This window comes from Oryx dammah, unplaced genomic scaffold (genome assembly GCF_014754425.2).
Source record: "Oryx dammah isolate SB20612 unplaced genomic scaffold, SCBI_Odam_1.1 HiC_scaffold_19, whole genome shotgun sequence".
Classification (NCBI taxonomy): Eukaryota; Metazoa; Chordata; class Mammalia; order Artiodactyla; family Bovidae; genus Oryx; species Oryx dammah.
The window spans coordinates 13,218,030-13,243,069 of NW_024070203.1; the positions used below are offsets into that span (position 1 = coordinate 13,218,030).

Below are 25,040 nucleotides of genomic sequence, written 5' to 3' on the forward strand. Positions count from 1 at the left end.
GCGCATCTCGGAAGCCTTGACATTTTCACTCAGGCGTGTACCTTTAGAAGCACGATCCCTGAACACCACAGACAGGTCTCCCCAGGTTGCTCCCGGGGTGAGGCAGGCGGCCTGGATCTGTCTCTGTCCTCTCAGACCTTCCCAGGCACAGGTGGGCCCTCAGTAGCTACATGGTTCACCTCAGCCTCCTCCCAAAAGGACTTGAAATGTCCCTGCTCTGAGCTGGAGGTTTGGAAGTGTGTTTCCACCGCTTAGCATGAAGCCCGCAGGGCTCCAGCAGTGCTGCTGAGTGACAGGTGAGTGAGCGGTGGACGGAGGCCAGAGGCTCCGGGCCAGCCCCTCTCTCACCGGGGCGCTTGTGCAGAGCTGGACACTGTCCAGCAGGACACTGCCGCTGGCTCCAAGGTCAGTGAGCCTCCGGCCTGACGTCTGTGCTGTGGGAGCCAGGAGAAATCGAGGCTCAGCCTGGCAGCCATGCTTTCCCAGCCCCAGTGGTCTCTGTCCACAGACCACGCTGGGTCTGTGTGGTTCTGCCAGCTGGGTCCTGTGTCTGGGCTGTGGGGTCTGGTCTTACATCAGTGGCACAGGGTTGCCCTCCTGTCAGAGCCCTGTCTCCAGCTGTGAGACCCACTCCTGGGTAAGCAGCTGCTGCTCGTCACCAGCCCAGAAGAGCAGCCTCGAGAGAATGTGGGTGCTGGCCGCTGGTCAGGAAGACAGGCCCCCTTAGCCCAGGGGGACGAGCCTGTGCCTAGAAGGACATGGAGTCTCTCCCGGGAGCAGTGGTAAGGGCAGACCTGAGCTGGCTCCCACATGGGGGCCCTCACCCCGCTGCTCCCTGCCTTGGCCTCACAAGCTAGTTCATCTGCCAGCATGTGTGTGACGTCTGCTGTGTGGTCACGACCTCAAGGGACCAAGGTACCAAGGGAACCCAAGCTCACGTGAGCTCCCGCCCCCCTGGCTTCACCTCATCTCACGTGATCACACCTTTGTGCCACCCACCCCCAGGTGACTCACAGCTTGTGTGCCCCGGACCCCCCTGAGCATGCTGTCAGCACAGGCGGCCCAGGGGCTTGGCGACAGCACACTGACCACAGCTCCTGCAGGAGCATCCTGAGGGACACTCAGTGCAAGCACCTCATGCCGGCAGCAGGCGCTTACCTCTGGGCAAAGACAGCAGGCTGAACACGTACATTTACTTGCATCCCACCTTGAGTTCATGGTTAAAACAGTGAGGGAATCTTTTAAAGACAAAAAAAGAAACCTCACAAGGAAATGTGAAATACTGCAGTCACTATGGAAAATTGAATGGCAATTCCTCAAAAGATAAAAATATCGTTAATATAGGACCCCACAATTCCACTTGTGTGCATATACCCGAAATAATTGAAAGCAGAGACTTGAATAGATATTTGTACACCTGTGTTCATAGCACCATGTTCACAACAGCCAAGAGGTAGAAACCACCCAGGTATCCATTGATGGATGAACAGATAAAGTAGAATGTCATCTTTACATACAGTGGAATATTCTTCAGCCTAAATCAGTTCAGTTCAGTTTAGTCGCTCAGTCATGTCCGACTCTTTGCGACCCCATGAACTGCAGCACGCCAGGCCTCTCTGTCCATCGCCAACTTTCAGAGTCTACGCAAACTCATGTCCGTTGAGTCAGTGATACCATCCAACCATCTCATCCTCTGTTGTTCCCTTCTCCTCCTGCCCTCAATCTTTCCCAGAATCAGGGTCTTTTCAAATGAGTCAGCTTTCCGTATCAGGTGGCCAGAGTATTGGAGTTTCAGCTTCAGCATCAGTCCTTCCAGTGAACACCCAGGACTGATCTCCTTTAGGATGGACTCGTTGGATCTCCTTGCAGTCCAAGGGACTCTCAAGTGTTTTCTCCAACACCACAGTTCAAAAGCATCGATTCTTTGGCGCTCAGCTTTCTTTATAGTCCAACACTCTCATCCATACGTGACCATTGGAAAAACCATAGCCTTGACTAGACGGACCTTTGTTGGCAAAGTAATGTCTCTGCTTTTTAATATGCTGTCTAGGTTGATCATAACTTTCCTTCCAAGGAGTAAGCATCTTTTAATTTCATGGTTGCAGTCACCATCTGCAGTGATTTTGGAGCCCCAGAAAATAAAGTCAGCCTCTCTTTCCCCATCTATTTCCCATGAAGTGATGGGATTGGATGCCATGATCTTAGTTTTCTGAATGTTGAGCTCTAAGCCAGCTCTTCCACTCTCCTCTTTTACTTTCATCAGGAGGCTCTTTAGTTCTTCTTCACTTTCTGCCATAAGGGTGGCATCATCTGCATATCTGAGGTTATTGATATTTCTCCCAGCAGTCTTGATTCCAGCTTGTTTGATTCATCCAGCCCAGTGTTTCTCATGGTGTACTCTGCATGTAAGTTAAATGAGCAGGGTGACAATATACAGCCTTGACGTACTCCTTTTCCTATTTGGAACCAGTCTCTTGTTCCATGTCCAGTTCTAACTGTTGCTTCCTGAACTGCATACAGATTTCTCAGGAGGTAGGTCAGGTGGTCTGGTATTCCCATCTCTTTCAGAATTTTCCACAGTGTATTGTGATCCACACAGTCTAAGGCTTTGGCATAGTTAATAAATCAGAAATAGATGTTTTTTCTGGAACTCTCTTGCTTTTTCCATGATCCAGCGGATGTTGGCAATTTAATCTCTGGTTCCTCTGCCTTTTCTAAAAACCAGCTTGAACATCTGGAAGTTCACAGTTCACATATTGCTTAAGCCTGGCTTGGAGAATTTTGAGCATCACTTTGCTAGTGTGTGAGATGAGTGCAATTGTGTGGTAGTTTGAGCATTCTTTGGCATTGCCTTTATTTGGGACTGGAATGAAAACTGACCTTTTCCAGTCCCATGGCCACTGCTGAGTTTTCCAAATTTGCTGACATATTGAGTGCAGCACTTTCACAGCATCATCTTTTAGGATTTGAAATAGTTTAACTGGAATTCCATCACCTCCATTAGCTTTGTTTTTAGTGATGTCACTTGACTTGTCACTAAGGCCCACTTGACTTCACATTCCAGGATGTCTGGCTCTAGGTGAGTGATTACACCATTGTGATTATCTGGGTCATGGAGATCTTTTTTGTACAGTTCTTCTGTGTATTCTTGCCACCTCTTAATATCTTCTGCTTCTGTTAGGTCCATACCATTTCTGTCCTTTACTGAGCCCATCACTGCATGAAATGTTCCCTTGGTATCTCTAATTTTCTTGAAGAGATCTCTAGTTTTTCCCATTCTATTATTTTCCTCTATTTCTTTGCACTGATCACTGAGGAAGGCTTTCCTGTCTGTGATGAACTATGGATGGAGGTTCGTGACATTGTACAGGAGACAGGGAGCAAGTCCATACCCAAGAAAAATAAATGCAAAAAAGCAAAATGGCTGTCTGAGGAGGCCTTACAAAAAGCCATGAAAAGAGAAGTGAAAAGCAAAGGAGAAAAGGAAAGATACACCCATTTGAATGCAGAGTTCCAAAGAATAGCAAGGAGAGATCAGAAAGCCTTCCTCAGCTTAAATAGGGAAGGAAATTCTGGCACAGGTTACGATATAGATGAACCTTGAAAACATTAGGCTGAGTGAATTAAGCCAGATCCCAAAAGATAAATATTATATGAATCTACCCATGAGGTCCTTCCCAGCGTGTATTCGGTTGCTCAGTTGTGTCTGACTCTTAGCGACCCCGTGGACTGTAGGCTCCTCTGTCCATGGAATTTTCCAGTCAAGAACACTGGAGTGGGTTGCCATTTGCTACTCCAGGAGCTGTTCCCAACCCAGAGACCGAATCTGAATCTCCTGCATTTCAGGTGGATTCTGTACCACTAGCGCCGCTACCACTAGTGTCCCTGGAGCAGTCAAATTCAGAGAGACAGCACGGGGGTGCCGTGGGTTATAAGGAAGGAGAAACGGAGAGTTGTTTGAGTCGTAGTTTCCACTTGGGAAAGAAGCACTGGAGGTGGGTGGTGGTGATGACACAGTGACACGAATGTGATTAATAACCTGAACTGTACAATCGAAGTTGTTAGAATGGCAAGTTTTATGGTATGTATATTTTATTATAATAAAAATACTAAAACCCACCAGGACAAAGACAAGGGAAGAGGAAAACCAATCATGTTTTGGAAGCTGAAAAGCAAATGGACAAGTAGCTGGAAACTCACTTGGCAGACCAAGAAACATGGATCCCAAGCAGGTGGTGGGGAAGCTGAAAAGTTGAAGCAGTTGGCAAACCCTGAGAAGTTCAGCAGTAGGGGCAAGCATCCTCCAGCAATGGTATGAAAGTGGGAGTGACCGTGGGACTGAAAACAGAGGGACGAGTTGAAGGTCTGTTTAAGAAACAAAGCAGGCAAAGTTTAAGACTCTGGATCCCAGAGCAGGTGTGTTATTTGCTCAGTCGTGTCCGACTCTTTGGGACCCCATGGACAGTAGCCCACCAGGCTCCTCTGTCCATGGGATTCTCCAGGCAAGAATACTAGAATGGGTGGCCGTTGCCTTCTCCGGGGGATCTTCCCAATCCAGGGATCGAACCCAGATCTCCGACATTGCAGGGAGATTCTGTACTGTCTGAACCACCAGAGAAGCCTAGAGCATCTGGACTCAAATGTCAGCCACTTTGTAAAAATAATCCATATCGTGAGCCATGAAGCAAGTCTCAATATAAAGTTAAAGAATGTAAGTCAAAGAAAGTGTGTCCTCTAACCACAATGGAATTAAACTGACAATCAGCAGCACAAATATATCTGGAGAATCCTTGAGTATTTGGAAACTAAACATGATACTGAACAATTCATGGGTCAAATAAAAATGAAAAGAGAATATAGAAAGTATTTTGAACTGAAAGAAAATAGAAACAAAACATGTTAAAATTAGTGTGATGGAGCTAAAGCAGTCCTTAGAGGGAAACTTACAGCACCTAATATCTGTACTAGGAAATATCTCAAATCATGTAACTTCTAAATTGAGAAACTTTAGAAAAGAGAGAGGAAATTATGCCAAAAGTAAGGAGAAGAGAGGAAATGATGATTAGAGTAGAAATCAATGAAAGAAAACAGAAAAAACAATGTGGAAAATCAGTGAAACAAAATCCTGATTACTTGAGAAGGCCAACAAAATGAACAAACCTCCATATGGACTAACAAGGACAAAAAGACATAAACTACCAGTATCAAGAATGAGAGATGATATCACTACAGATTCAACAGATGTTGAAAGGATAATAAGAAAATACTGTGAACAACTTTTATGTCAGTCAGTTTGACAATTTACAGGAAATGGACAAATTCTTCTAAGAACACAGACTACCAAAGATCACTCAGTAAAAAATAGATAACCAGAAAAATCATATCTACTAAAGAAATTAAATTAGGACTTTAAAACTCTCCCGCAAAGAAAATGCCAGGCCCAAATGACCTCACTAGAGAATTATCAAATGCTTGCTTGTGTAGCAATTCTTTACCAACTCAGAAAACAGAAGTGGAAGGACTATCTCCCAGTTCTCTCTGTATCAAAATTAGAAAAAGAACATTACCAAAAATTTGAAGAAAAAAAAAAAAAGCACAGATAGTATCCCTCATGAACATAGTACAAAAACTTAACAGTATTTTTAGCTAATTGAATTCAATAATATATTAAAACAATAATGCATCTTGAGTACGTGGGGTTTATCTAAGAAAGGGCAAGTTGGTTTAACATTCTAAAAATCAGTGCGATTTGTCATATTAGCAGAATAAAAAAAGTTGTATGAGCATATGAGTGGAGAAAAAAGCATTTGACAAAATCCAGCATTCCATTCCTGACAAAAACTCTGAACTGGGAAGAGAAGGCAGCCTCTCCCACCTAGCTACCTGTTTATCTGCCCAAGCCCTGTCAGCGAGGGCAGTGCCACCCCATAGAACTGAGCACAGCTGACCGACAGCTCTTGGTCTCTAGCATTTTCCATGAGAAGGAACCAGAGCTCTTTGGAGAAGCAACTGCTTCTAAGGCTGGGGTTGGGAATGTACATATTGTTGTTTGGTTGCCAAGTCGTGTCCGACTCTTCGGGACCCCATGGACTGAAGCACGCACGCCAGGCTTCCCTGCCCTTCACCGTCTTCCAGAGTTTGCTCACAGTGATGTCCGTCGAGGGGAGGAGGTGCTGGAAGGGATGAGGGTTGACACAGGGCTGTGTTAGAGAACACAGCTTCCGGGGCCAAAGCTGGAGCACTGAACAGCAGAATAAAGCATATTGGATTATAGCCCAAAGTGTAATTAGGTAAATAACAGCTTTCCCATCCAGAAGAATTACAAATAGTTTATGTAGGTAAGAGGGTCCACTGTGATGGGAGGTAGCTCCCACCTCAGTGTGGACCGTGCACCCCAACTTCCTTCTGGAGCGTTGGACGGGGGAGGGGCTGCGTCAGTGGTGCTGAGTGGGAGGCACCCCGACTGGCCAGAGAGGGGAGCCCGGCCCCCACCTCTTGCTCTGAGCACCCCCTCAGCCATGTAGGAACACCATCGCTAGCTTGGGGCCTCCTCAGGGCTCTCCCCACCCCTTCCGTCCTGTCGGCCAGAGGGTCTGGAGCTGACCACAGTCCCTCCCCACTGCCCGCAGGCATCTTGCTGGCGCCTCCCCTGCCATGTGGCCTGGACAGGCCCTCACACCCACCCCTGTCCCGGGAGTGTGAGCAGGACACTCGCCTTCCCCCCTCAAGGAGCCCCGCAGGCTGGGCCTTCACCCCTCAGCCGCCCGGGGTCAGCCCCGCGTGGGGCCATGTGGGCTCGTGTTCCTCTGTGCTCTGTGGCCTCACCCTCTGTTTGCTCCTCAGTGACCCAGCACATGAAAGCGCTCCTGGAAAGGAACACTAAGAAGAAGTCCAAGTTGAGAAAGAAACCCAAGCCTTATGTTGAGGAGCCGGATGGTAGGGCCTCTCCCGCAGCCCGGGTGCTGCGCTGCACAGCTCTGCTCTCCGGCTCGGCCGCCTGGCCCCCTCTCTCTAACCACTTCCGGGCTGGGGCGTGGGGGGCACTAACTGCCAGGCCTCCTCCAGAGGGGGCAGAAGCCTGCTTGTCGACAGGGCTTCCTGGGAGAGGTCGCACCGCCCTCTCTTGGCTTCTGAGGTGCTCAGGACACTCTCCAGTATGCATGCTGGGCGCACAGTGTGGAGGGGCCTGCTGGAGGCAGCCCCTGGTGCAGGAGTGCCCTGGGGGCCAAGCCGGCCTCGGTTCCCTGGCAGGGCCCCCAGCACACTCAGGCGTTCCCCAGCCGCCCTCCCCCAGCATTCCCATCCCTGCCGTTCTCTTGGGCCCTGGCTCGGGAACCCCATCCCTGCCCAAGCTCCAGGGAAGCCTTGTTAGCTCAAGGCTGTGCCTCCCCCACCAGGAGAGCCAGTGGTGCATTGCTGGGCCATGAACTGCCCCTCTTGGCACCAAGATCCTGGGACTAGATCCCAGCCTGCCTACACCTAGTTACCCACACTTGCCTCACTCTTCTTCCTCTGGGAAGTGCATGGCTGTCTGCTGCCTGTGCCAGGAGAAAGGGGGCAGCTGCCATCTGGGATTCCAGGGCACCCTTGGGCCACTGTTGTTGGGGGTAGGAGCAGGGGTTCTGAACTCCTGCCCAAGCCAGTCCACAAGAGCAGTGCAGCTATGAATGGGGTCAGGGGTGATTGGAGCCCTGAGTGGGTCAGAGAAGGGAGCCAGACCCTTGGGACCCTGCAGAGCACATGCCAGAGGCAGCAGGTTCTGGCCACACTTGGTAACCTTTGAGGTTCATGGCCTGGGCCCCGGCACAGCAGCAAGGCTCTGGGAGAACTGCTTTGTCAGCCTCTGGATGTGGGGCTCAGAGCAGAGTCCCCCACACTGCCAGAGGGTTCCCTGGGCTCACAGCAGGGTCCCCACACCACCAGAGGGCTCCCTGGGCGGGGCTCTGGGCACTCAGCAAACACCCCATAGTCTTGGCCCAGGAGGCTGTGCCCTGGGACTCCAGCACTAGTGGCCCTCAGCTGAGTTCTCACTCTGCCAGATTCTGAGGTCGGCCCTTAATGGGCACCCATCCCCATCCTACAGATAGGGAATCAGGCCGGGAAAGGCTGCACCACCAACACAAGGTGAGAGGTGCAGGAAGCCCCGTGAGACCCTGTGGCAGGAGGTCAAGGCAGTTCTGCCCATGGGCCCCAGGCCCAGGGACAGAAGCAGTCACCCAAGGGAGAGGGGGCTTGCACCCAGGACGGGGAAAGGGAGTGCTTCTCCCAAGTGCTCCCAGTGCTCAGGGTGCAGCCCAGGTTGCTTTTGCTTGAGCGCCATCCCTTCTCCCTGAGCCCAGAGCTTGCCCATGTGGGCCACATGGGCCAGGGGTGGAAGGTTCCAAGCGCTGTGTCCCAAGTGGGCTAACGGGAGGCAGCATCTAGGATCTCTGCCAGGGGTCTGTGGGTCCCCAGGGACCTGAAACAGATTCTTCAGGGTTTAAACATCTAGAAGAAACATTCGTTTCATTCTGGTTCCTGTAAAATAGAACTCCGTCACCAGTTATGACAACTGTTCTGTGATAACTAGAAATGAAAAGGTTTTCATGGATGAGACATGTTTGTGTTCTTCACACTGAGGTTCAAGGAGCCCCACATCCTCAGACATCTCAAGAAACTGCTTCCTTTGAAAAAGACTCTGTGTTTGGATTTGAGGCTTGGGTCCAGAGGCCCATAGGCAAGTGGCACTCAGGAGAGACAGAGTCTTACAGGGAAGGGGCCTGACCTGAGCCTGGAGGCACATGGTTCAGCCCCTCTGTCCATGGCCCAGGACAGCCCAGCCCAGGTGGCTCCTCTCTGTCCTGTTGCTCCTTCCCTTGCCTGCCTGGGCCAGGAAAGATGTGCCCACATTTCAGACCCTCCTTGGACTAGGTCTTCTCCTAGCCCCTCTCCCCTCAAATCTGGAAAGACCCCTGCCAAGGTGCTTGGGGCCTTGCTCTTGGATTGCTGGCTCTGCCACCCTCCATGACCACCAGTTAGAAAGCCTCCCTCCTTGAGAAAAAAGACCTGTCCTCCTATCACCTTCAGCCCTCAGGCAGAGCCCTGAGTGGTTCTTCCCCAGCGTTGCCCTCCCAGCAAAACCCCGGTTCAGGACTTGGGGCATCCACTCCACACTATCCCCCTCCCACGAGCCAGGCCCTGTGCCTCCCTCTCCCTGACTCCCGCCCAGGCAGCCTTCAGCCACGTGGGCATGGGACCCTGCGGGCTAAGGATTCTCCCCGGGCTGCCCAGGGCCTCCTGCTGGAATCGAGAGATACAAGAAGGCCTGCAGTCCAGCCAACCCAGAGCTCTGTCCTGTGTGACCCCGGGCAGTGGTGCCGAGTGCCCACAAGCCTGCTGCACACAGAAATCCCCCTTCTCAGGGGCGTCCCAGGCCCTGCCCTATCCGGCCTGCCACTTCTCCAGGGAAACACCACACCCCCAGCCTGCCCTTACTCACTAGGGGGAGGGTTGGGTGGGTTGGCAGAGGGCTTCCTTCTGCAGTCTGGCTCCTCTGGAGGGGAGAGCAGTGCCTCCTTCCCTTCCATATAGGTTTACTTCAAAGCACAGCCCAGGAGAATAAGGCCCTGGGTGCCCACGTTCTTGCAAGAGCCACCTCTCCTCGCCCCTCTTGCTGCTTCCTCTCAGTCACTGGTTGGCCTGCAGCCCCTGCTCTTACATGTCCACACCAAGCCAACTGGTACCATTCTTTTCCAGGAGTGGCAATAAGCACATATGCCAAGTACTGTTACCACAAGCTGCAGAAGGCAGCCCTGACCGGGGCCAAGAAGGTATGAACTCCCTGCATTACCGGGGAGAGGTGGGCGGGCACCCTGTGCTGCTGAGGCCCAGACAAAGTCCAGCGGGCGGTGGGGCTGCAGACTTGGGAAGGGGGCAGGTGGTGAAGTGAATGGCTCACCTTTCACCCCCTCACAGGGCAGAGGGCGCCACTTGGAGCTTCTGGTGCTGTAGGTGGCCAGGCAGGAACCCGCTGAGTTGACTTGGGGGCCAGGGAGTTGGGGTACCCTGGCTCTAGCTAGGCAGAGGCCTGGGGCTCACAGGAAAGGTGGGTGAACCAGGCGTAGGCCTTGCAGGCGTGTCAGGGGACAGAGGGCTGGGTGCTTGGCCACACTGGCACAGACTGCTGGGCTGCCTTTGCAGGGGCTGAAGAAGCCCAACGTAGAGGAGATCCGACATGCCAAGAACGCGGTCTTCAGCCCATCCATGTTTGGCAGCGCGCTGCAGGAGGTCATGAGCATGCAGAAGGAGCGCTACCCTGATCGGCAGCTGCCCTGGGTGCAGACCCGGCTGTCGGAGGAGGTGCTCGCACTCAACGGCGACCAGACGGAAGGCATCTTCAGGTGCCCTGCAACCTGGGCCCCGGGTGTGGGGGCCGCGGGTGTCTCCACCAGTCTTGGGCAGTCAGGGCCACTGGACACTGGGTCCCTGCCTCAGAGGAGCACTTCCGAGAGGCCAGCATGCCGGAGAGAGGCACCTTGTAGCAAATGGAGAGGCTGGGCGTAGGACTGTTCCCCCTGAACTACATCATGCCTGAACCCAGGCAGGGGAGCTGGTCTGGGACAGTGATCCTTCGGAAATGGCCACCAGGGCCCCAGAGGGCACTTGGACAACAGCCATGGGCAGGGCCGGGGAAGATGCAGCAACTGCCAGCAAAGGATCCTCACCTGTGCGTGGAGATGATAGCCCTGCCCCATGGGGGTGGCACATGGCCAGTCACCTGCTGTCATGACTCACCTGCCCAGGACAGGTGGGGAAACAAGCTTGTGGGTCTGAGCCTCAGGGATCATTCTGAGGAAGGGATCTGCATGGGGGGAGTCTGCAGCAGGATGAGGGCCTGGGGCAGGGGGCCCCAGCCACACCTCCCCTACAGTAGGAAGGAGGTCATTAGGGCAGAGAGGGGTCATGAAGCCCTGACCTGGAGCAAACCCAGCTCCTCCTCCCTGAGACCTGCCATGTGCTCGGCAGAGTACCTGGGGACATCGATGAAGTGAATGCCCTGAAGCTGCAGGTGGACCAGTGGAAGGTGCCTACAGGCCTGGAGGACCCCCACGTCCCAGGTGAGCCCCCAACCCCCTCAGCTGGAGCAGCTGGAATGGTTCAGCCCTCCCTGCTTCCCATGGAGAAGGGGCAGCCCTCTGATCCATTTCCAGTGCAGAGGTCCACTGCCGTTGGTCGGTCTCCATGGCTCACAGTGGCTGTACAGCCCTCGATAGGTCCTCTCTAGAATATTTGCATGTCCTTCAGGACAGTGTCCCCACGCTCGGGGTCAGTCCTGACGGTCAGGACTGGGAGCCCACTGGCTTTCAGCCAGGCAGCCCACACCGCTATATGGACACCTTCAGTCTGGTCCTGACCCCTGGGTGCCAGCATACAATCACCACCCCCCACGGCCCGGTTCACCCCTTGCTGCTGCTGGTCCCCGACGGCCCGGCACGGCTGAACACCCCGCGCTGCGTTCCCAGCGTCGCTGCTGAAGCTGTGGTACCGGGAGCTGGAGGAGCCCCTGATCCCGCACGAGTTCTACGAGCGGTGCATCGCGCACTACGAGAGCCCGGAGGCCGCTGTGGCCGTGGTGCACGCGCTGCCCCGCATCAACCGCCTGGTGCTGTGCTACCTCATCCGCTTCCTCCAGGTAGGCGGTGGCACCCCGCCCCCTCTGCGCTGCTTCCCGCCCCCTCCGCTCCCGGCTCGGGCCCACCCGCCGCTCCCCCCGCAGGTGTTCGTGCAGCCTGCCAATGTGGCTATCACCAAGATGGACGTCAGCAACCTGGCCATGGTGATGGCGCCCAACTGCCTGCGCTGCCGCTCAGATGACCCACGGGTCATCTTTGAGAACACTCGCAAGGAGATGTCCTTCCTGCGCGTGCTCATCCAGCACCTGGACACCAGCTTCATGGAGGGCGTGCTATAGCGCGTGGGCACCGAAGGACCGAGGGTGGGGACAGAGCCTGCCCGGGTGCGCCTGGGCAGGGGGGCACGCGGGGAGGGGGGAGGGGATGCCCCAGACGCGGAGGTAGCATGCCGGCTCCGCCCATGCCCGCCCCAGCCCTGGAACCCCCATCTCCTGCACCCTGGCCCTCGGCCAGAAGGCGCAGCCGGGAAGGGCGCCTCCGCCCCGCCCCCGGCCTCTGGCTGGTTCGTTAGGCGCGACCCCGCCCATCGCCAGCCGCCGGTCGGCAGCGAGAAAGTGCCTTCTGTTTCCTGGAGCCAAGTGACACTGCCCCTCCCGGCCGGCCCGAGAGCACAAGCCGCCCTTCCTAGGGCAAGCCGTCTTGCTGGGGTGCTGTGCTCAGTCTGGTCCCGGCCTGGGCCCAGCCCGACTACCCCTCCCTTCCTCTGCCCTGGGGGTTTCCTGGTCTTCGACTTTCACCTCCCCAATTCCTCCCGCCCCTCTACCCTACCCCCCCCCCCCCCCCCGCCACCTGTGGCTTCCAGCGTGGTGACTGCACAGGAATTTGGGGTCTCCAGGGCTCTGGGCTGTCCACCACCAGAGCAGAGTCCGGCCGGTCCAGGGCCCAGTAGGCTCTCTGGGCGGGAAGGAGCCTCCAAGCCAAAGTCCTCCCGGGGTGGGGGGCAGGGTTGGGCAGGCATTCTTGGGGGAGGGTGGGGGAGGGGCGAGAATATTTTTTCTTCGTGTAACTATAAATTCAGAATCTATCCCGCATCCCAACCCGCCTGTGTATAGAGATATAAATAGAGCGAAAGATATAAGAACTAAATTTGCTAATGACATAATCTTAACCCAAATGCTATTTATTTGAGTCGTCCTCCCCCATCCTCCGCAGACAAGTTGCTATCATTCCTTCATTTTCTTCTCCACCTTCTTGGCTTTGACCAAAAAGCGAATCCTGCCCTATCCCCGTCCAAGACCTGCAGCAGATGAGAGGGCAGGAGCCCAGAGCGGGGGACCAGAGGGGCACCAGAGGCTGTACTTCCTCGAGGCCAGAGCGCTCGCGGGCAGGGTGAGGATAGGGAGGCGGAGGTACCTAGACTCTGTACATTTTCCATTTTGGAATTTTGGGTTCCAATCGTTGTAAAACTTAATTTATCCCCAGTTTATATATATATATATTTTTTAGAGTTGAGTTTTTATTTATTATTAAAAAAAGCCCAGCCGTGCCGAGGCCCGGTGTCCCCCTGGGAGAAGGTCCTGGGTCCGGTGGTCTCGAGGCTTGGGTACCGGCAGCCCGGCCAAAGACTGGCTCTGACGCATGGACTCGAGAGATGAAAACACTTTGTGCGAATAAAGTACGTATGGACACTTCCGAGTCTGTCGCCTTCCATTCCTTCCAGTGGCAGCAAGGCAGCTATCAGCAGCCAGTCGGTTGCGGGTGATGGACGTAAGGTCAAGGGAGAATAGGGGAGGGGGAGCGGGGAGGGGTTCGGGGAGGAGAGGAAGGTACCTCCAGGGGATGGGGCGAGGCACCTGAGATACTCCATTTGAGCCCGTAAGCTCTGCTTGATTGCCTGGGGGTGGTGTGGGGACGGCAGGCGGGGTTCTGACCTATCGTATGGCCCAAGCTGGCATAGGCTTTCTGGGCGGTTTATTCACCACCTGCCTTCAGCAGCCACCCTCACGTGCAGGCTGCCCAGCCGGCCCGGCTTCCTGAGGGCGGGGGTACATTGCACGTACCTCGCTCACGTGAGGACAGCCAGTCTCCGCGGGCGGAGGGACAGGGCCTGCATGCCCAGCGAAGTCCAGGCCCAGCCGATGTCCCTGTTCCCGAAACCGACCTCACCTGCGTCTCACACTAGAACCCCAACGTCGGGCGGTTCCTCTCGCTACCCTTTCCCCAGCCGGAACTGCTGGGCGGCGTGCCCCTGACATCTAGAGAAGGGAGTGTCGGGAACGCCAGGGGTTGGGAGGAGAGAAGGGAGTAGGGGTGGGCGGGGGACGAGCTCCGTGGCCGCAGTCGGAACCCAAAGCACGAGGCCATGACCGCCGGGGGACCGGTGTTCCCACAGCACCTGCCCCGCATGACCTCCGGCCGTTTCCGGCGCAGGAAGAGGATGTGGGCGATGAGCGGGGCGCTGCGGCCCTGGGTTCTAATCTTGGCTCGGTCCCCAGGAGTCCGGACCTACGCTGGGGGCGGGGGCGTCTCCTACACGCAGGGCCAGAGCCCAGAGCCTCGGACGCGCGAGTACTTTTATTATGTGGATCATCAGGGCCAGGTGGGCGGGGGCGGGGTCTTTACAGTAAGGCAACCCGGCCTCCCGGGTCGCGCTGGAAACACTAGGACGCGCGGCTATGGCCCCAAAGGGTTAGGCCCCCAGCGGGCAACGTCCCGCGCATGGCTGCGCCCTGCGGGCTTTGCATCTCCCAGTCCTGCGGCCCCCGCTGCCGCGCCTGATTTGGAAGCCCTGGCGGTGGCATCCACTTTACACACAAGGAAGCAATTCAGAGACCCTCTGCGGAGGAAGTGGCACATCTCTTAGAAACTAAAAGGGAGGAGGAAGAGGCGCGGAAAGGGCATGCCAGCTGAGAGAATCTGTGCTTGAGGAAGTAAGGCGGGGGGGGCGCGGGATAGATGTGGGGAGGTCGGCAGGGCTCCCAAGTTTATCTTCTACGAGGCTCCCTGCACATGGTGTCCACAGACGAGCAAAGAAGCGGACATCAGCCCGGGCTCAGGCCCACCAGGGCCTTCTCGCCCTGGGACGGCTCTCTCGAGCTGCTACTCAAGGGCCACGGTCTGCTTCTCTGCAGCTTTTCCTGGACGACTCCAGAATGAAGAACTTCACCACATGCTTCAAAGGTACCGATGCTCCTTCCACCCCCACCTTCTTAGGCTCTTAAGGGTTCGCGCTGCCCAAACTGCCAGCCATCCTGCCCGCGTTAGAAGGCTGGCCGTACTGTGCTTAAAAGCCCCCTAACTAAAGTGAGGCCTGAGCGGCTGTCCGACAGCCGGCGCAAGCCCTTGGTGCAGCCCAGGGAGAGCCGCCTGCCTGGGGCAGTAGGGCCCAGGGGACTCGGGGTCTGGCGTGCTGAGCAGTCACGCCCTTTCCCCCTCCTCCCCACAGACCCGCAGTTCCTGGTCATGTTCTTCTCCCGCCTGAGACCCAACCGCAGCGGGCGCTACGAGGCCTCCTTCCCATTCCTCTCGCTCTGCGGCAGGGAACGCAACTTCCTACGCTGCGAAGACCGGCCCGTGGTCTTCACGCACCTTCTGGCCGCGGGCCCCGCGCCCCAGCGCCTCTCCTACTGCGGCGGCGGCGAGGCCCTGGCTGTGCCCTTCGAGCCGGCGCGCCTGCTGCCTCTGGCCACGAATGGGCGTCTCTACCACCCAGCCCCGGAGCGCGCGGGCGGCGTGGGCCTGGTGCGATCGGCCCTGGCCTTCGAGCTCAGCGCTTGCTTCGAGTACGCGCCAGGCGCGCCCGAGCTGCCCTCGCACGTGCGCTGGCAGGGCCGCCGTTTCGCACTCACCATGGACCTGGCCCCGCTCCTGCTTGCTGCCACGCCGCCCTGAACCGCGGGCCAGCATCCGCTGGCACCCGCGGCACCCCGGGCCGCCTCGCTGCGCACGCGCCACCCGGAGAGCGCGCCGGCCGAGTGCGCGTGCGCGGCGAAGGTGCGCCGCGGCCCCGCCCCACCGGCGCTGTCCGAGGTGGCGCCGCGGACCGAGTCCCGACGCCGGCAGGGGCGGGGACTCCGGGGCCCTACTCCCTCCACACACCCCCGGCCTGGGGCGTTTTCATCCTGTGGTCTGCCCCGCGCTCGCGACGGCGGATCGGGGCGGCCGGGCGGGAGGCGCGGGGCCTCCAGTGCGCGAGCCCGAGCGGCGCCCGTCCCTCCCCCGCCGGGTGCTGCTCTGTGGGCCGGGGTTCGGCGGGGGAGCCGCGCCGCGGGAGCGTCAGGTGAGGGGGCGCCCGGCCCAAGGTCAGCGGGCGTGGGGCGGGATCAGGGCCCATTCTGTCTCTGTCTCTCTCGACTACCGAGAAGGGCGTGCGACCTAACGGGGACCACGCCCTGCCCTGAACCTGCCCTGGACAGACCGCGCCGGAGGGGATGCAAGGGACCCCTCGGGCCTCGCACTGCGGGGAAGAGCGAAGCAGGGCTTCCTCCATTATCCCTTCACTCACCCCTCCTCGCACAGATGGGCCCCCTGGAGACTGACAGCTGTTGCCAAATCCAGTATGTTACACCCCACCTCCTACCCAGTCAGATTAGGAGGGTTTCTGCTGGGTTAAAGTATTTCTGAGCTAGCCTCCCCTGCTCTTCCTGCTTGAGTCCTCAACCATGCCCAGGCCAGCTCTTCCACACGTATCAGCATCTAGGGGGTGTCCACGTGAGCAGCAATCCTCTTAAGTCCTTAAGAAGAGGCCAAGAATCTTCTCTGAGAGGCCTTGCCGCTGAAAGCTGGGTGGGCACTCTAGGCCAGCCCTTTTGCTGAGGGAAGTGGGTCCCAGGGGCTAAGAATGCTCCCCAACTTCTTGGGGTTCACACACATTCTGAGACACCTGGGAATTGCTTCTGCCTAGACCAAAGCAATTACATTAAAACTTTCACTGTGCCTGCTTCTCTTCAGTAATTTTAAATAACCATGTGAGTTAAATTTAGAGCAAGATTTAAATAAACACCAAGGCCATTTGGTAATTTTCCACACGACACACTATTCCTAGTAGGAGACCTGGTGAACAGGCAGGTGTTCAGAGCAGAGATCATTTGAAGTGGAGGCTAGCTGATGACACACCTCAGCCCCACCATCCAACTAGACTCATTGTGCTTTGAACTGGACTCGTTGTGCCTTGAAGTAGACTCAGGTCTTCTTTTTCTAGGATCACAGCTGCATGTGTATAAACCTCAAAACAAAAGACTACACACTCCTTCAAAGTCCAGGAGATCACTGAGCACAGAACCTACTTGGCAAACTACACTAGAAACTCAGTTGGTGACCCAAGGTTCCTTCTTTCACAACCCAGTCATCCCAAGGACCCACCTACCCCCAAAGATGGATGCATCTTTCTAGGAGTCAGCATGGAGAACACAGGCCCCACAGCTGTCTCATCCTCCAATTCCCTAGCAAGTTCGCTGAGAAAAAGCTCTAATTATAGCTAAGCTGTTCTACCCACTCCCACCCCAAGTAGGGCAGGGCCAGAGCCTGGACAAAAGTATGCCTCCATTTTCCTGTGGCTGCTGCTCCCCCCCATCCCCCTGCCCCTGCCCCCCCGCCAGGACCAGTTGTGCCCATGTCCTCAAGTTACAACAGGAAAATCCGAGGGTTAGGGACACGGCATGAGTTCTATGGATAAAAATGACAAGAGTAAATTCTAGATCAAAATTAGGTGAGGACAAGGACAAACACTAGCAGCAGGGAGACTTGTGCCCTGTCCTGAGGTTATGCAAAGGACCCCTGATCTGGGCTCTGTATCTTAACGAGGTCTCATGCCAGTGCTCAAGAGTGAGTTCATGCAGACCACGGGATGTGTCTGCTCAGAGCCTTCCGTTCTAGTCCATGCTTTGGTGACTGACCCTGAACTCTACCCACGTGTTCCCAAGCCCATGGCAGCCTCTTGCACCTAAGCTCCAAGGAGTGGCTGGATGTTGGGTTGTAGAGGGCACTTCAGTCCATGTGTCCAGGTGCATGAGCAGGAAACCCTTCAGTACCAGGCAGATGGGGGATGGGGAGAGAAAAGTGTTGGGGTGGCATAGGCTTCCCTCCTGTGGCCTGTGTGGCGAGACTCTGAAGACAAGAGAAATTCTAAATTGAAACCTGATGATCCGGATCTTTGACTTTTTTTTAAAAAAAGCTTTTTATAAAGGAAGGCAATGAAATTTTATTTTACTAGTTTCTTAAACCGATTTCAAGCTTCAAAACTCAGACACCGTGTGTGCCTCCATTCATGCTTTTCCCTGGCTCTCAAATGTTAGGGACAGGCCTGCCAACCTGTGTTTCAGGAGTTGCATCCCATCGGGGCCAGACTGTAGAGAGGCTGCTGGAAAGGCTGCAGGTTTGTGGCCTGCAGCCGGTCCCGCGGGAGATGGCCCCAGGGGCGCCTGCATTGCTGCTATTGTCGCTGCTGTCACTGCCGGGTCTCCCGCCTCGCGCTGCCGCCTGCCCCGCCGCCTGCCGCTGCTACAGCGCCACGGTGGAGTGCGGTGCTCTGCGACTGCGCGTGGTCCCTCCTGGAATCCCACCCGGGACGCAGGTGGGCACCGCGTGGGGCTGCCGGGCTGCGGACAAGGGGTGCCAGCGAAACGGAGGGACGGGTGTGTGAGCCTCCCCGTGAGTGAATGGGGCGCTCTAGGGAAAAGAAAGACCTCTTCAGAGGGGTAAACGCCGTCTCTCCCTCCGACACAGACGCTGTTCCTGCAGGACAATAGCATCGCGCGCCTGGAGCCGGGCATCCTGGCGCCCCTTGCCTCCCTGCGCCATCTCTACCTGCACAACAACAGCCTACACGCCCTGGAGTCGGGCGCCTTCCGCGCGCAGTCGCGCCTGCTGGAACTGGCGCTCACTGGCAACCGGCTGCGCGGCTTACGCGTCGGCGCTTTCGCAGGCCTGGCCCAACTGCGCGTGCTCTACCTAGCTGGGAACCAGCTGGTACAGCTGCTGGATTTCACTTTCCTACACTTGCAGGTGAGATGGGAGGAGTGTGCAAGAAGGCTAGAGGTCTTCCTTCACTGCCACCTGCCCTACCGGGCTGGAGTAGTGAAGGGGAAAAAAGGCAGCCCAGGCTAGTCTAGTAAGAAGGGGACCTGTCCCCCAGGGCCCTTTTCTCTGATGATCTGTCCCTGCTTCAGCGACTGCAGGAGCTACACCTGCAGGACAACAGCATTGAGCTGCTGGAGAACCAGGCTCTGGCTGGGCTCTCCTCATTGGCACTGCTGGACCTCAGCAGGAACCAGCTGGGCACCATCAGCCAGGAGGCCCTGCAGCCACTGGCCAGCCTGCAGGTCCTGCGCCTCACAGGTAACTTTCTGGGGGCAAGGGGCTCTCATGCAAAGGCAGCTTCCTTGGCCACAGTGGTGGCACTAGGGAGCCAGCCAGCTGTGGAGAGGGATCCAGTGGCAGCCCTGGGGGGTGGGCAGCACTACCTACCCACAGCCATGACAGAAAGCTGCTAGGAACACGGGTAGAGTCATAGTTGCCTAAGGGAGACAGAACATGTACAAGGCCCTGAACAAACCAGAGCTGAGCAGCTTCCACATTTCTGAGCCAGGAGAGGGCCTGCAGGAAAAAACTGGAAACATGACCAAGACTGGAGACATTCCCTCCAGACAGCTCCTGAAGACAAAACTGGCAGGATATGCAAGGTCTTAGTGCTGGTGGGATGTCCGTGTGGACACAGAGGTTCCCCTCAAATAGCAAAACTTGTGGCAGGGAGAGACGCCAGGAACAAGAGCTTTCTCAGAGACTGGTGAAATGAATTGGACATGCATCACAGAATGGAGTTTGGGGTGGGTGTGTGTGTAGGGGGTGGGTGGCTGCTGCCCACTCTAAGGAGAGCCCTGACAGAGAGAGGTGGCAGGGGTCCCCCACGGTGTTAGGTAAGGGCTCCTGCTCTTGCCAACAGCCCCAACCGCACAGGCTGTGTTCCAGAGCCACCCCTGAGCCACATGCCTGCTGCTGCTCCGCCTACAGAGAACCCATGGCGCTGTGACTGTGCCCTGCACTGGCTGGGAGCCTGGATCAAGGAGGGAGGCCAGCGACTGCTCAGCTCCAGGGACAAGAAGATCCTGTGTGCAGAGCCCCCGCGCCTGGCACTTCAGAGTCTTCTGGAAGTATCTGGAAGTAGCCTCATCTGCATCCCACCGTCTGTGCACGTGGAGCCGCTGGAGGTGACAGCCAACCTGGGTGAGGACCTGCGGGTGGCCTGCCAGGCTTCAGGTTACCCGCAGCCCCTGGTGACCTGGAGAAAGGTGGCGCAGCCTCGCGAGGGTGCGCCGCGCGCCCAGGCCCAGCCGGAAGTTGGGTGGCGGGGCCCAGGAGGTCTCGGGGCCTCCGACACCGGCAGCGGCATGCTCTTCCTCACCAACATCACCCTGGCCCACGCCGGAAAGTACGAGTGTGAGGCCTCCAACGCCGGCGGCGCCGCCCGCGTTCCCTTCCAGCTCTTGGTCAATGTATCCCGGCAGCAGCAGCTGGCGTCCGCGCCGCCCCCGGCCGGCGGCCCAGTCAGCCACGAGCCCCTGCCCGAGACGGGCAGCATGGCCTTCCGTGCCCTGGGCCTGGCCACACAGACGGCCATCGCGGCTGCCATCGCGCTCCTGGCGCTCACGGCTCTGTTACTGGCGACCATGATCTGCCGCCGGCGGCGCAGGCGTAAAAAGGCGCCGGGGCCTTCAGGGGAGGGAGCGCTCTTCGTCAACGACTACTCAGACGGGCCCTGCACCTTCGCGCAGCTCGAGGAGCTCCGCGACGAGCGGGGCCACGAGATGTTCGTCATCGACCGCTCCAAGCCGCTCTTCGCCGAGAGCGCGGCGGAAGTGGCCGAAGCGCCTGGAGTCGCGCAAGGACTCCCACTGCAGCCCCCCTCCGCCTACGAGATCCACTGCTGAGGGGCGGGGCGCGGGCTGATGACGTGGGTACCGCGGATTGGCCGGCCCGACACACCCGCGAATGCCCCAGCGTGGTCAGTAAAGGGTGGAAGCTGCGCACTGTAGCGAGCTGTGTATGCGGGTTTAGGGACCCCGGCGGGGCTGGGCGGGGCTGGGCGGGGCGGGAGCACCTGCGGACCCCTGCAAATGAAAAGTCCTGGAACGCGAATGGGGGGTGCCCGGGGATAAGCTCCCAACAACCTACTGAGACCTCCAGAAATGATTTCCCCACTTCCCAAATTAACCCAACCTCCAGCTCTGCGGGTCTGCCTCTGGTCCCACTGCCCTTTGTAGACCTGGACGTCTGAAATGTGGGAGAGGGGGACAGATTGTGGAAATGCCCAGAAAAACGAAGGGGCAGCAAACCAAAGACATGGTCCCCAGTGACCAGGCTGGGGATAACAGAACAGGAGATGAATCACTCTAACCAATTAAGACAGAAAAAAGTCACAGATTTAAGTTCTAAGCACACTGCACGTTTGTACCTTTAAGACACCTTCTGGCACTAAAACCCAGAAAAGGTAAGAGGCCCCAAAGTGCCTAGGAGCCCAACCCTCCGTGAAGTAGGCCCCTGTCCCAACTTCCAACCCAGAGCAATCTGCTCTTGAGGGCCTAGAGGAAAACATCTCTCAGCTTGAAGACCCCAGGACACTGAAGGGCAGCTAAGTGCAGCCAAACCAAGCAGGGCCATGTAGGCCTGGAATCCAGCCCTTGGGCCCACAGATGGTCAGCCAGCCAGGGGAGCAGGCGCAGAACAAACTGCACACAGTGCTGCAGAAAGCATGGGGAGGCTCAAGGCAAGCCCTGGAGCAAAGAAATGAGAGGCCACTGCCATTGTGTCAGGCCTCCACAGGGTTCCAGGATAGGCTCTGCCTACCCAAGGGGCAAGGGGCCTCCAGCAGCCCTGGACCCCGGGACAGTCTCTCACCCAGAGCTTGGAGGTCACAGGCTGAAGTAGTCTGCAGCCAGGCGCCCGTAGATGTCTGTGGTCCAGAGCACATGCGCACGGCCTGAGGCCAGTAGCAACTGGTGCAACTCGGCCTCCACGCGAGCAAACTTCTCCTCATTGATGGAGGCTTCCAGGAGGACAGAGGCAGGCGGTGGCCAGGGCAGGCCCTCATAGCAGTCCACAGGGAAAGGGTGCACCACTGTGCGCAGCTCAGCCTGCACCACTGAGTCCCGCAGTAGCTCCCTGAGCCCTGCCACGGACAGCGGGTTGCCATAGAGGCCGAGGTAGCGGAGGCTGGCACAACGAGTCAGCACAGGGAGTGTGGCCAGCAGCTGGGTATCAGCAAGCTGGCACTCGGTCAGCTCGAGGTGCAACAGTGTGGCTGCTGCTGCCTGCAACAGACCCTGGAAGGGCTCCAGCTGGCTCCCAGACAGGTCGTTGCCACTCAGGTCCAACTTCTTGAGGTGGACAGCATGGGAGCTCTGTGCCAGAAAACGCAGGTCCTCGGGCAGCAGGGCACAGAAGGCTAGCTCCAGGCTCTCCAGGGGGCTCTGCAGGGTGCTGGGGTCGGGGTGGGGAGGGAACACAGCGGGTCACAAATAGGCAGAGCCAGGGGAGGGTCTGTGGAGGGGAAGGGAGAGGCAGGGCCATAGCAGGGTCCACTCACCTGAGCAGCTGGTCCAGCCGCCCTGAGAGGAGAGAGGAACCCATGCTGAGCTCCCGCAGACAGGTGAAGCGGCCCATCTGGGCCAGAAAGTAGCGGAAGTTATCCTCACCGTCCACAGAGGGCTGCCGAGAGTCCCCATGCACATAGTGTAGCCGCAGGCTGGCCAGGTGCTGGAAGCGGGCCACGTGTGGGATGATGACGGACAGGCCACGCAGGCCCAAGTTGTTGAAGCGCAGGTCCACGCGGCGCAGGCAGCCTGCATCCAGAAGCTGCAGCAGGGCCACTGTATTGCGCATGGGCAGATCCTCAGCCCGCAGGTCCCGACAGCAGAGCCGCAGCGGGCTGCCTACGCTGCTGCGGAGTGCCTCCCGCAAGAATGCATAGGAAGCCCGGTTCACCCGCAGGTCCACACGCACCTCCACAGGAACAGGGGCCAGGCCAGGCTCTGCAGTCCTGCCCTGCTGCTGTTCGATGCATGTGCGGGCCACAGCTGCCGTGCAATCCCACATGCTCATGGTGCCAGGGTCCTGCTCCACGCCGTCATCCAGGAGGCCCGTCATATCCAGCACCCGCAGCGCATGCTTCCTGGGAGCATGGGTGGGCTGAGGCAGGAGACAAGGGGACAGAGCCCACACCCACTCCCAGCCACCTTGGGACAGAAGCAACATGCCTATTTCTGCACTGAGCTCCTGTACCAGCCTGGAACCTCTTGGGGGGACCCACTCTGCATTCCCCCACCAGGCCTGAAGGTCCCTCCAGTGAGCCCATACCTGCAGAGGGGCTGCGTGCCAGGCTCAGTCTCCGGAGTGTGGAGCCGGGCAGTCAGGCCCAGGATCACGGCTTGCATGCTCTCTGTGCTGGGCCGCTCCTGCAGCAGGGCCCGGCTGCAGTGGGCACACTCCTGCAGCAGCTGCTGGAAGCTGAGCAGCGGGAAAGGCCAAGTGTGCACCAGCTCACGCAGCACTACTGTCTTCTTGTCCATGAAGGCCACTTTGAACAACAAGGGGAAGAGCTCTCGCGGCAGCAGGGGCAGGGCCTGGCAGGCAGCCGACTGGCACTGGAGCACCTGCCGTGTGCTCAGGAACACGAGGGTGTGCATGGCGCTAGGCCAGGCAGGAGGTCACCTGCAGGGAAGTGCCCTTCAGTGGGGAGGACAAGCTCCAGCCCCACCCCCTCCATGCTGGTAGTGGGAAAGCTCAGCCTGGTGCTTGGCACAGAGCAGAGAACCATGGCTCTGATGAGCAAGTGCTAGATACTTCACAATAGGCTGAAAAAAGGAGAAAGGAGAACAAGGCCACCCCCCATCCCGGCCCCCGAGAAGCAGGGGGGCCTCTCTAGGGAGATAAAGCCACCAAGCAGCATATAAACAGCATGGCACCAGAGATGACCAGCCTGTGTAGGTGTGCTTTTGATGGCTGCTACTCTGCAGAGCACACCATCTGTTTTTCAGACCTTCCAAAGCCACTTATCAAGAGATCCTCCCCTTCTTAAAAAGCCAACCCCCACCCGCCACCCTCCCACCCCTGGCCAAGCACTAGAGGGATGAGATAATCCTAGGGGCTGGAAGGTACATCATAGTACCCTCTCTCAGCTGCCTCACAAGCTCCTGCAGGCTGCCCTTGGATTCTGCACAGCACAGCAAAGAGGAGTTGAAACTATAGATACAGTTTAATAAACAGTAGGACAAGTAGAACGGACCAGAATCCAGTGAACTCTGAGTCTGAAGAGCTAGAGTAACCCAAGCCCTCAACATGTACTAACTACTATCTTCCAGGAGCACTGTTAGACATGGAGACCCCTAGAGATTTACAGAGAGAAAGAATGCCTCACCCATCGGTGTCCTTGGCATCTGTGTAAATGTCTCTCTTCCCTGGAGAACCATGTTAAGAGAACAAGTATCAAACCCATGGGATTCAAAGACCCCAGACTAGGGGCCTTTCATGAGATAGGTAGAAACGGCTGTCAAAAGTATATCCAAGCTGACAAGGAGCACAAAAGAGATGCCTGAGGCCACAAGGTACCTGCGTGACAGCTCTACTGCTGACTTACTGTGTTCCAGGCACCTCATCCTCAAAACTGCCTCCAGGGCACTTCCCTGAAAATGTTAGGAAACTAAGACCTAGGCCTTGCCAGAAAAAGGTCCCGGGTAACGAGCTTGGGAAGGGTGGCAGCCTGGCCCCAGAGCCCCAGCTCTTGCGGACCTCATACACAAGTCCTTAGGGCGCTGGTTCCTGAGAAGCCCGGGACGTCAACCCTCGGTCTCTCTCTGCCTGAGGATAAATCTCGCGAGGACGATTCATACCTCGCTGTGAGAGGACAGACCAACCGAGCACCTGTTACGAGAGAAAAGGAAAGCAGCCAGTGTGGTCACTATGGGAGGAGTCTCGGCGTGGTGGCCACCGCCCCCTCCCACCGGCCCACGGCTCCAACGTTTCCCTGAAGACGCCCCCGCACGGCTCCTCCGAGCCTTCAGAGACGGGACCCCGTTAATTCGACGCCCTCCGTCTCTCCGGCGGGGCCTGCCTCTCGAAGACGGAGCATCGTCCCCCAAGACCCGAGGCCGATCAGCCCGGCACCCGACTCGGGTCTTCCCCTTCCCTCAGCTGCCCCGCCCTGGCTTCCTCCCCCGCCCCCGCCTCCGGTGCGGCGCCGCCCCGAGTGCCCGCACGCTCCTTGTGCGGCCAGGCAGAGAAGGAGCCGCAAGCCGCCGTGCTCCGTCCCCAGCAGGCAGCCCGCGCTCACCCGGACCCAAGCCGCCGCCACCGCCGCCGGCCCCGCCTCACCGTACGTCGCGCTCCGTCTGCGCCGTCGCGCGCCGCGATGACGTAAACGCACCTCATTGGCTGCCG

General features: G+C 57.4%; 4 protein-coding genes across 12 annotated transcripts in view; 3 read left to right on the forward strand and 1 right to left on the reverse strand.

The window, feature by feature from the left end:
• ARHGAP39 (Rho GTPase activating protein 39) overlaps positions 1–13,303 on the forward strand; it is a 54,144-nt gene extending 40,841 nt beyond the window's left edge. The window contains exons 7-12 of one of the 2 annotated variants that reach the window (XM_040261459.1): positions 6,844–6,936; positions 9,736–9,809; positions 10,180–10,379; positions 11,005–11,096; positions 11,502–11,671; positions 11,756–13,303. In XM_040261459.1, the coding sequence (XP_040117393.1) occupies positions 6,844–6,936; positions 9,736–9,809; positions 10,180–10,379; positions 11,005–11,096; positions 11,502–11,671; positions 11,756–11,950 (824 nt within the window). In that variant the 3' untranslated portion in view covers positions 11,951–13,303. The remainder of the gene's footprint in view (positions 1–6,843; positions 6,937–9,735; positions 9,810–10,179; positions 10,380–11,004; positions 11,097–11,501; positions 11,672–11,755) is intronic. The other variant, XM_040261460.1, reaches the window with a different exon arrangement.
• A 529-nt stretch (positions 13,304–13,832) lies between these two features.
• Positions 13,833–18,017, forward strand: CUNH8orf82 (chromosome unknown C8orf82 homolog). The gene is made up of 4 exons (XM_040261470.1): positions 13,833–14,211; positions 14,744–14,792; positions 15,058–15,891; positions 17,933–18,017. The coding sequence occupies exons 1-3, from the start codon at positions 13,975–13,977 to the stop codon at positions 15,501–15,503; spliced, it is 732 nt and encodes a 243-aa protein (XP_040117404.1). The 5' UTR covers positions 13,833–13,974; the 3' UTR covers positions 15,504–15,891; positions 17,933–18,017.
• Positions 15,900–20,635, forward strand: LRRC24 (leucine rich repeat containing 24). Of its 3 annotated transcripts, none has more exons than XM_040261461.1 (4): positions 15,900–18,183; positions 18,336–18,614; positions 18,779–18,947; positions 19,566–20,635. In XM_040261461.1, exons 1-4 carry the CDS (start codon positions 17,878–17,880, stop codon positions 20,534–20,536), a joined length of 1,725 nt encoding a protein of 574 aa, XP_040117395.1. In that variant the 5' UTR covers positions 15,900–17,877; the 3' UTR covers positions 20,537–20,635. The 3 variants fall into 3 exon arrangements, with proteins under 3 accessions (XP_040117395.1, XP_040117397.1, XP_040117396.1); XM_040261463.1 differs by having other exon boundaries at positions 19,620–20,635; XM_040261462.1 differs by having other exon boundaries at positions 18,788–18,947.
• Positions 20,636–21,010: 375 nt separating this feature from the next.
• LRRC14 (leucine rich repeat containing 14) lies at positions 21,011–24,993 on the reverse strand. 6 transcript variants are annotated; one of them, XM_040261465.1, is made up of 5 exons: positions 24,934–24,993; positions 24,393–24,524; positions 22,962–23,315; positions 22,192–22,776; positions 21,011–22,085 (listed from the first exon to the last, which is right to left on the reverse strand). In XM_040261465.1, exons 3-5 carry the CDS (start codon positions 23,288–23,290, stop codon positions 21,518–21,520), a joined length of 1,482 nt encoding a protein of 493 aa, XP_040117399.1. In that variant the 5' UTR covers positions 23,291–23,315; positions 24,393–24,524; positions 24,934–24,993; the 3' UTR covers positions 21,011–21,517. The 6 variants fall into 6 exon arrangements, with proteins under 6 accessions (XP_040117399.1, XP_040117403.1, XP_040117402.1 ...); XM_040261469.1 differs by lacking the exon at positions 24,393–24,524 and having other exon boundaries at positions 24,605–24,971; XM_040261468.1 differs by lacking the exon at positions 24,934–24,993 and having other exon boundaries at positions 24,494–24,812.
• Positions 24,994–25,040: the final 47 nt, after the last annotated feature.

What these genes read in the sequence shown, in the direction of transcription:
- CUNH8orf82 (XM_040261470.1), top strand. Translation starts at nt 13,975, where the DNA reads ATGACCGCCGGGGGACCGGTGTTCCCACAGCACCTGCCCCGCATGACC. An exon ending in ATGTGGATCATCAGGGCCAG is followed by an intron (nt 14,212 to 14,743) that starts GTGGGCGGGGGC and finishes GCTTCTCTGCAG; the next exon opens with CTTTTCCTGGACGACTCCAG. An exon ending in CTTCACCACATGCTTCAAAG is followed by an intron (nt 14,793 to 15,057) that starts GTACCGATGCTC and finishes TCCTCCCCACAG; the next exon opens with ACCCGCAGTTCCTGGTCATG.
- LRRC24 (XM_040261461.1), top strand. Translation starts at nt 17,878, where the DNA reads ATGCTTTTCCCTGGCTCTCAAATGTTAGGGACAGGCCTGCCAACCTGT. An exon ending in GAATCCCACCCGGGACGCAG is followed by an intron (nt 18,184 to 18,335) that starts GTGGGCACCGCG and finishes CCTCCGACACAG; the next exon opens with ACGCTGTTCCTGCAGGACAA. An exon ending in TCACTTTCCTACACTTGCAG is followed by an intron (nt 18,615 to 18,778) that starts GTGAGATGGGAG and finishes TCCCTGCTTCAG; the next exon opens with CGACTGCAGGAGCTACACCT.
- LRRC14 (XM_040261465.1), bottom strand. Translation starts at nt 23,290, where the DNA reads ATGCACACCCTCGTGTTCCTGAGCACACGGCAGGTGCTCCAGTGCCAG. An exon ending in GGCACGCAGCCCCTCTGCAG is followed by an intron (nt 22,777 to 22,961) that starts GTATGGGCTCAC and finishes CCATGCTCCCAG; the next exon opens with GAAGCATGCGCTGCGGGTGC. An exon ending in CGGCTGGACCAGCTGCTCAG is followed by an intron (nt 22,086 to 22,191) that starts GTGAGTGGACCC and finishes CCCCGACCCCAG; the next exon opens with CACCCTGCAGAGCCCCCTGG.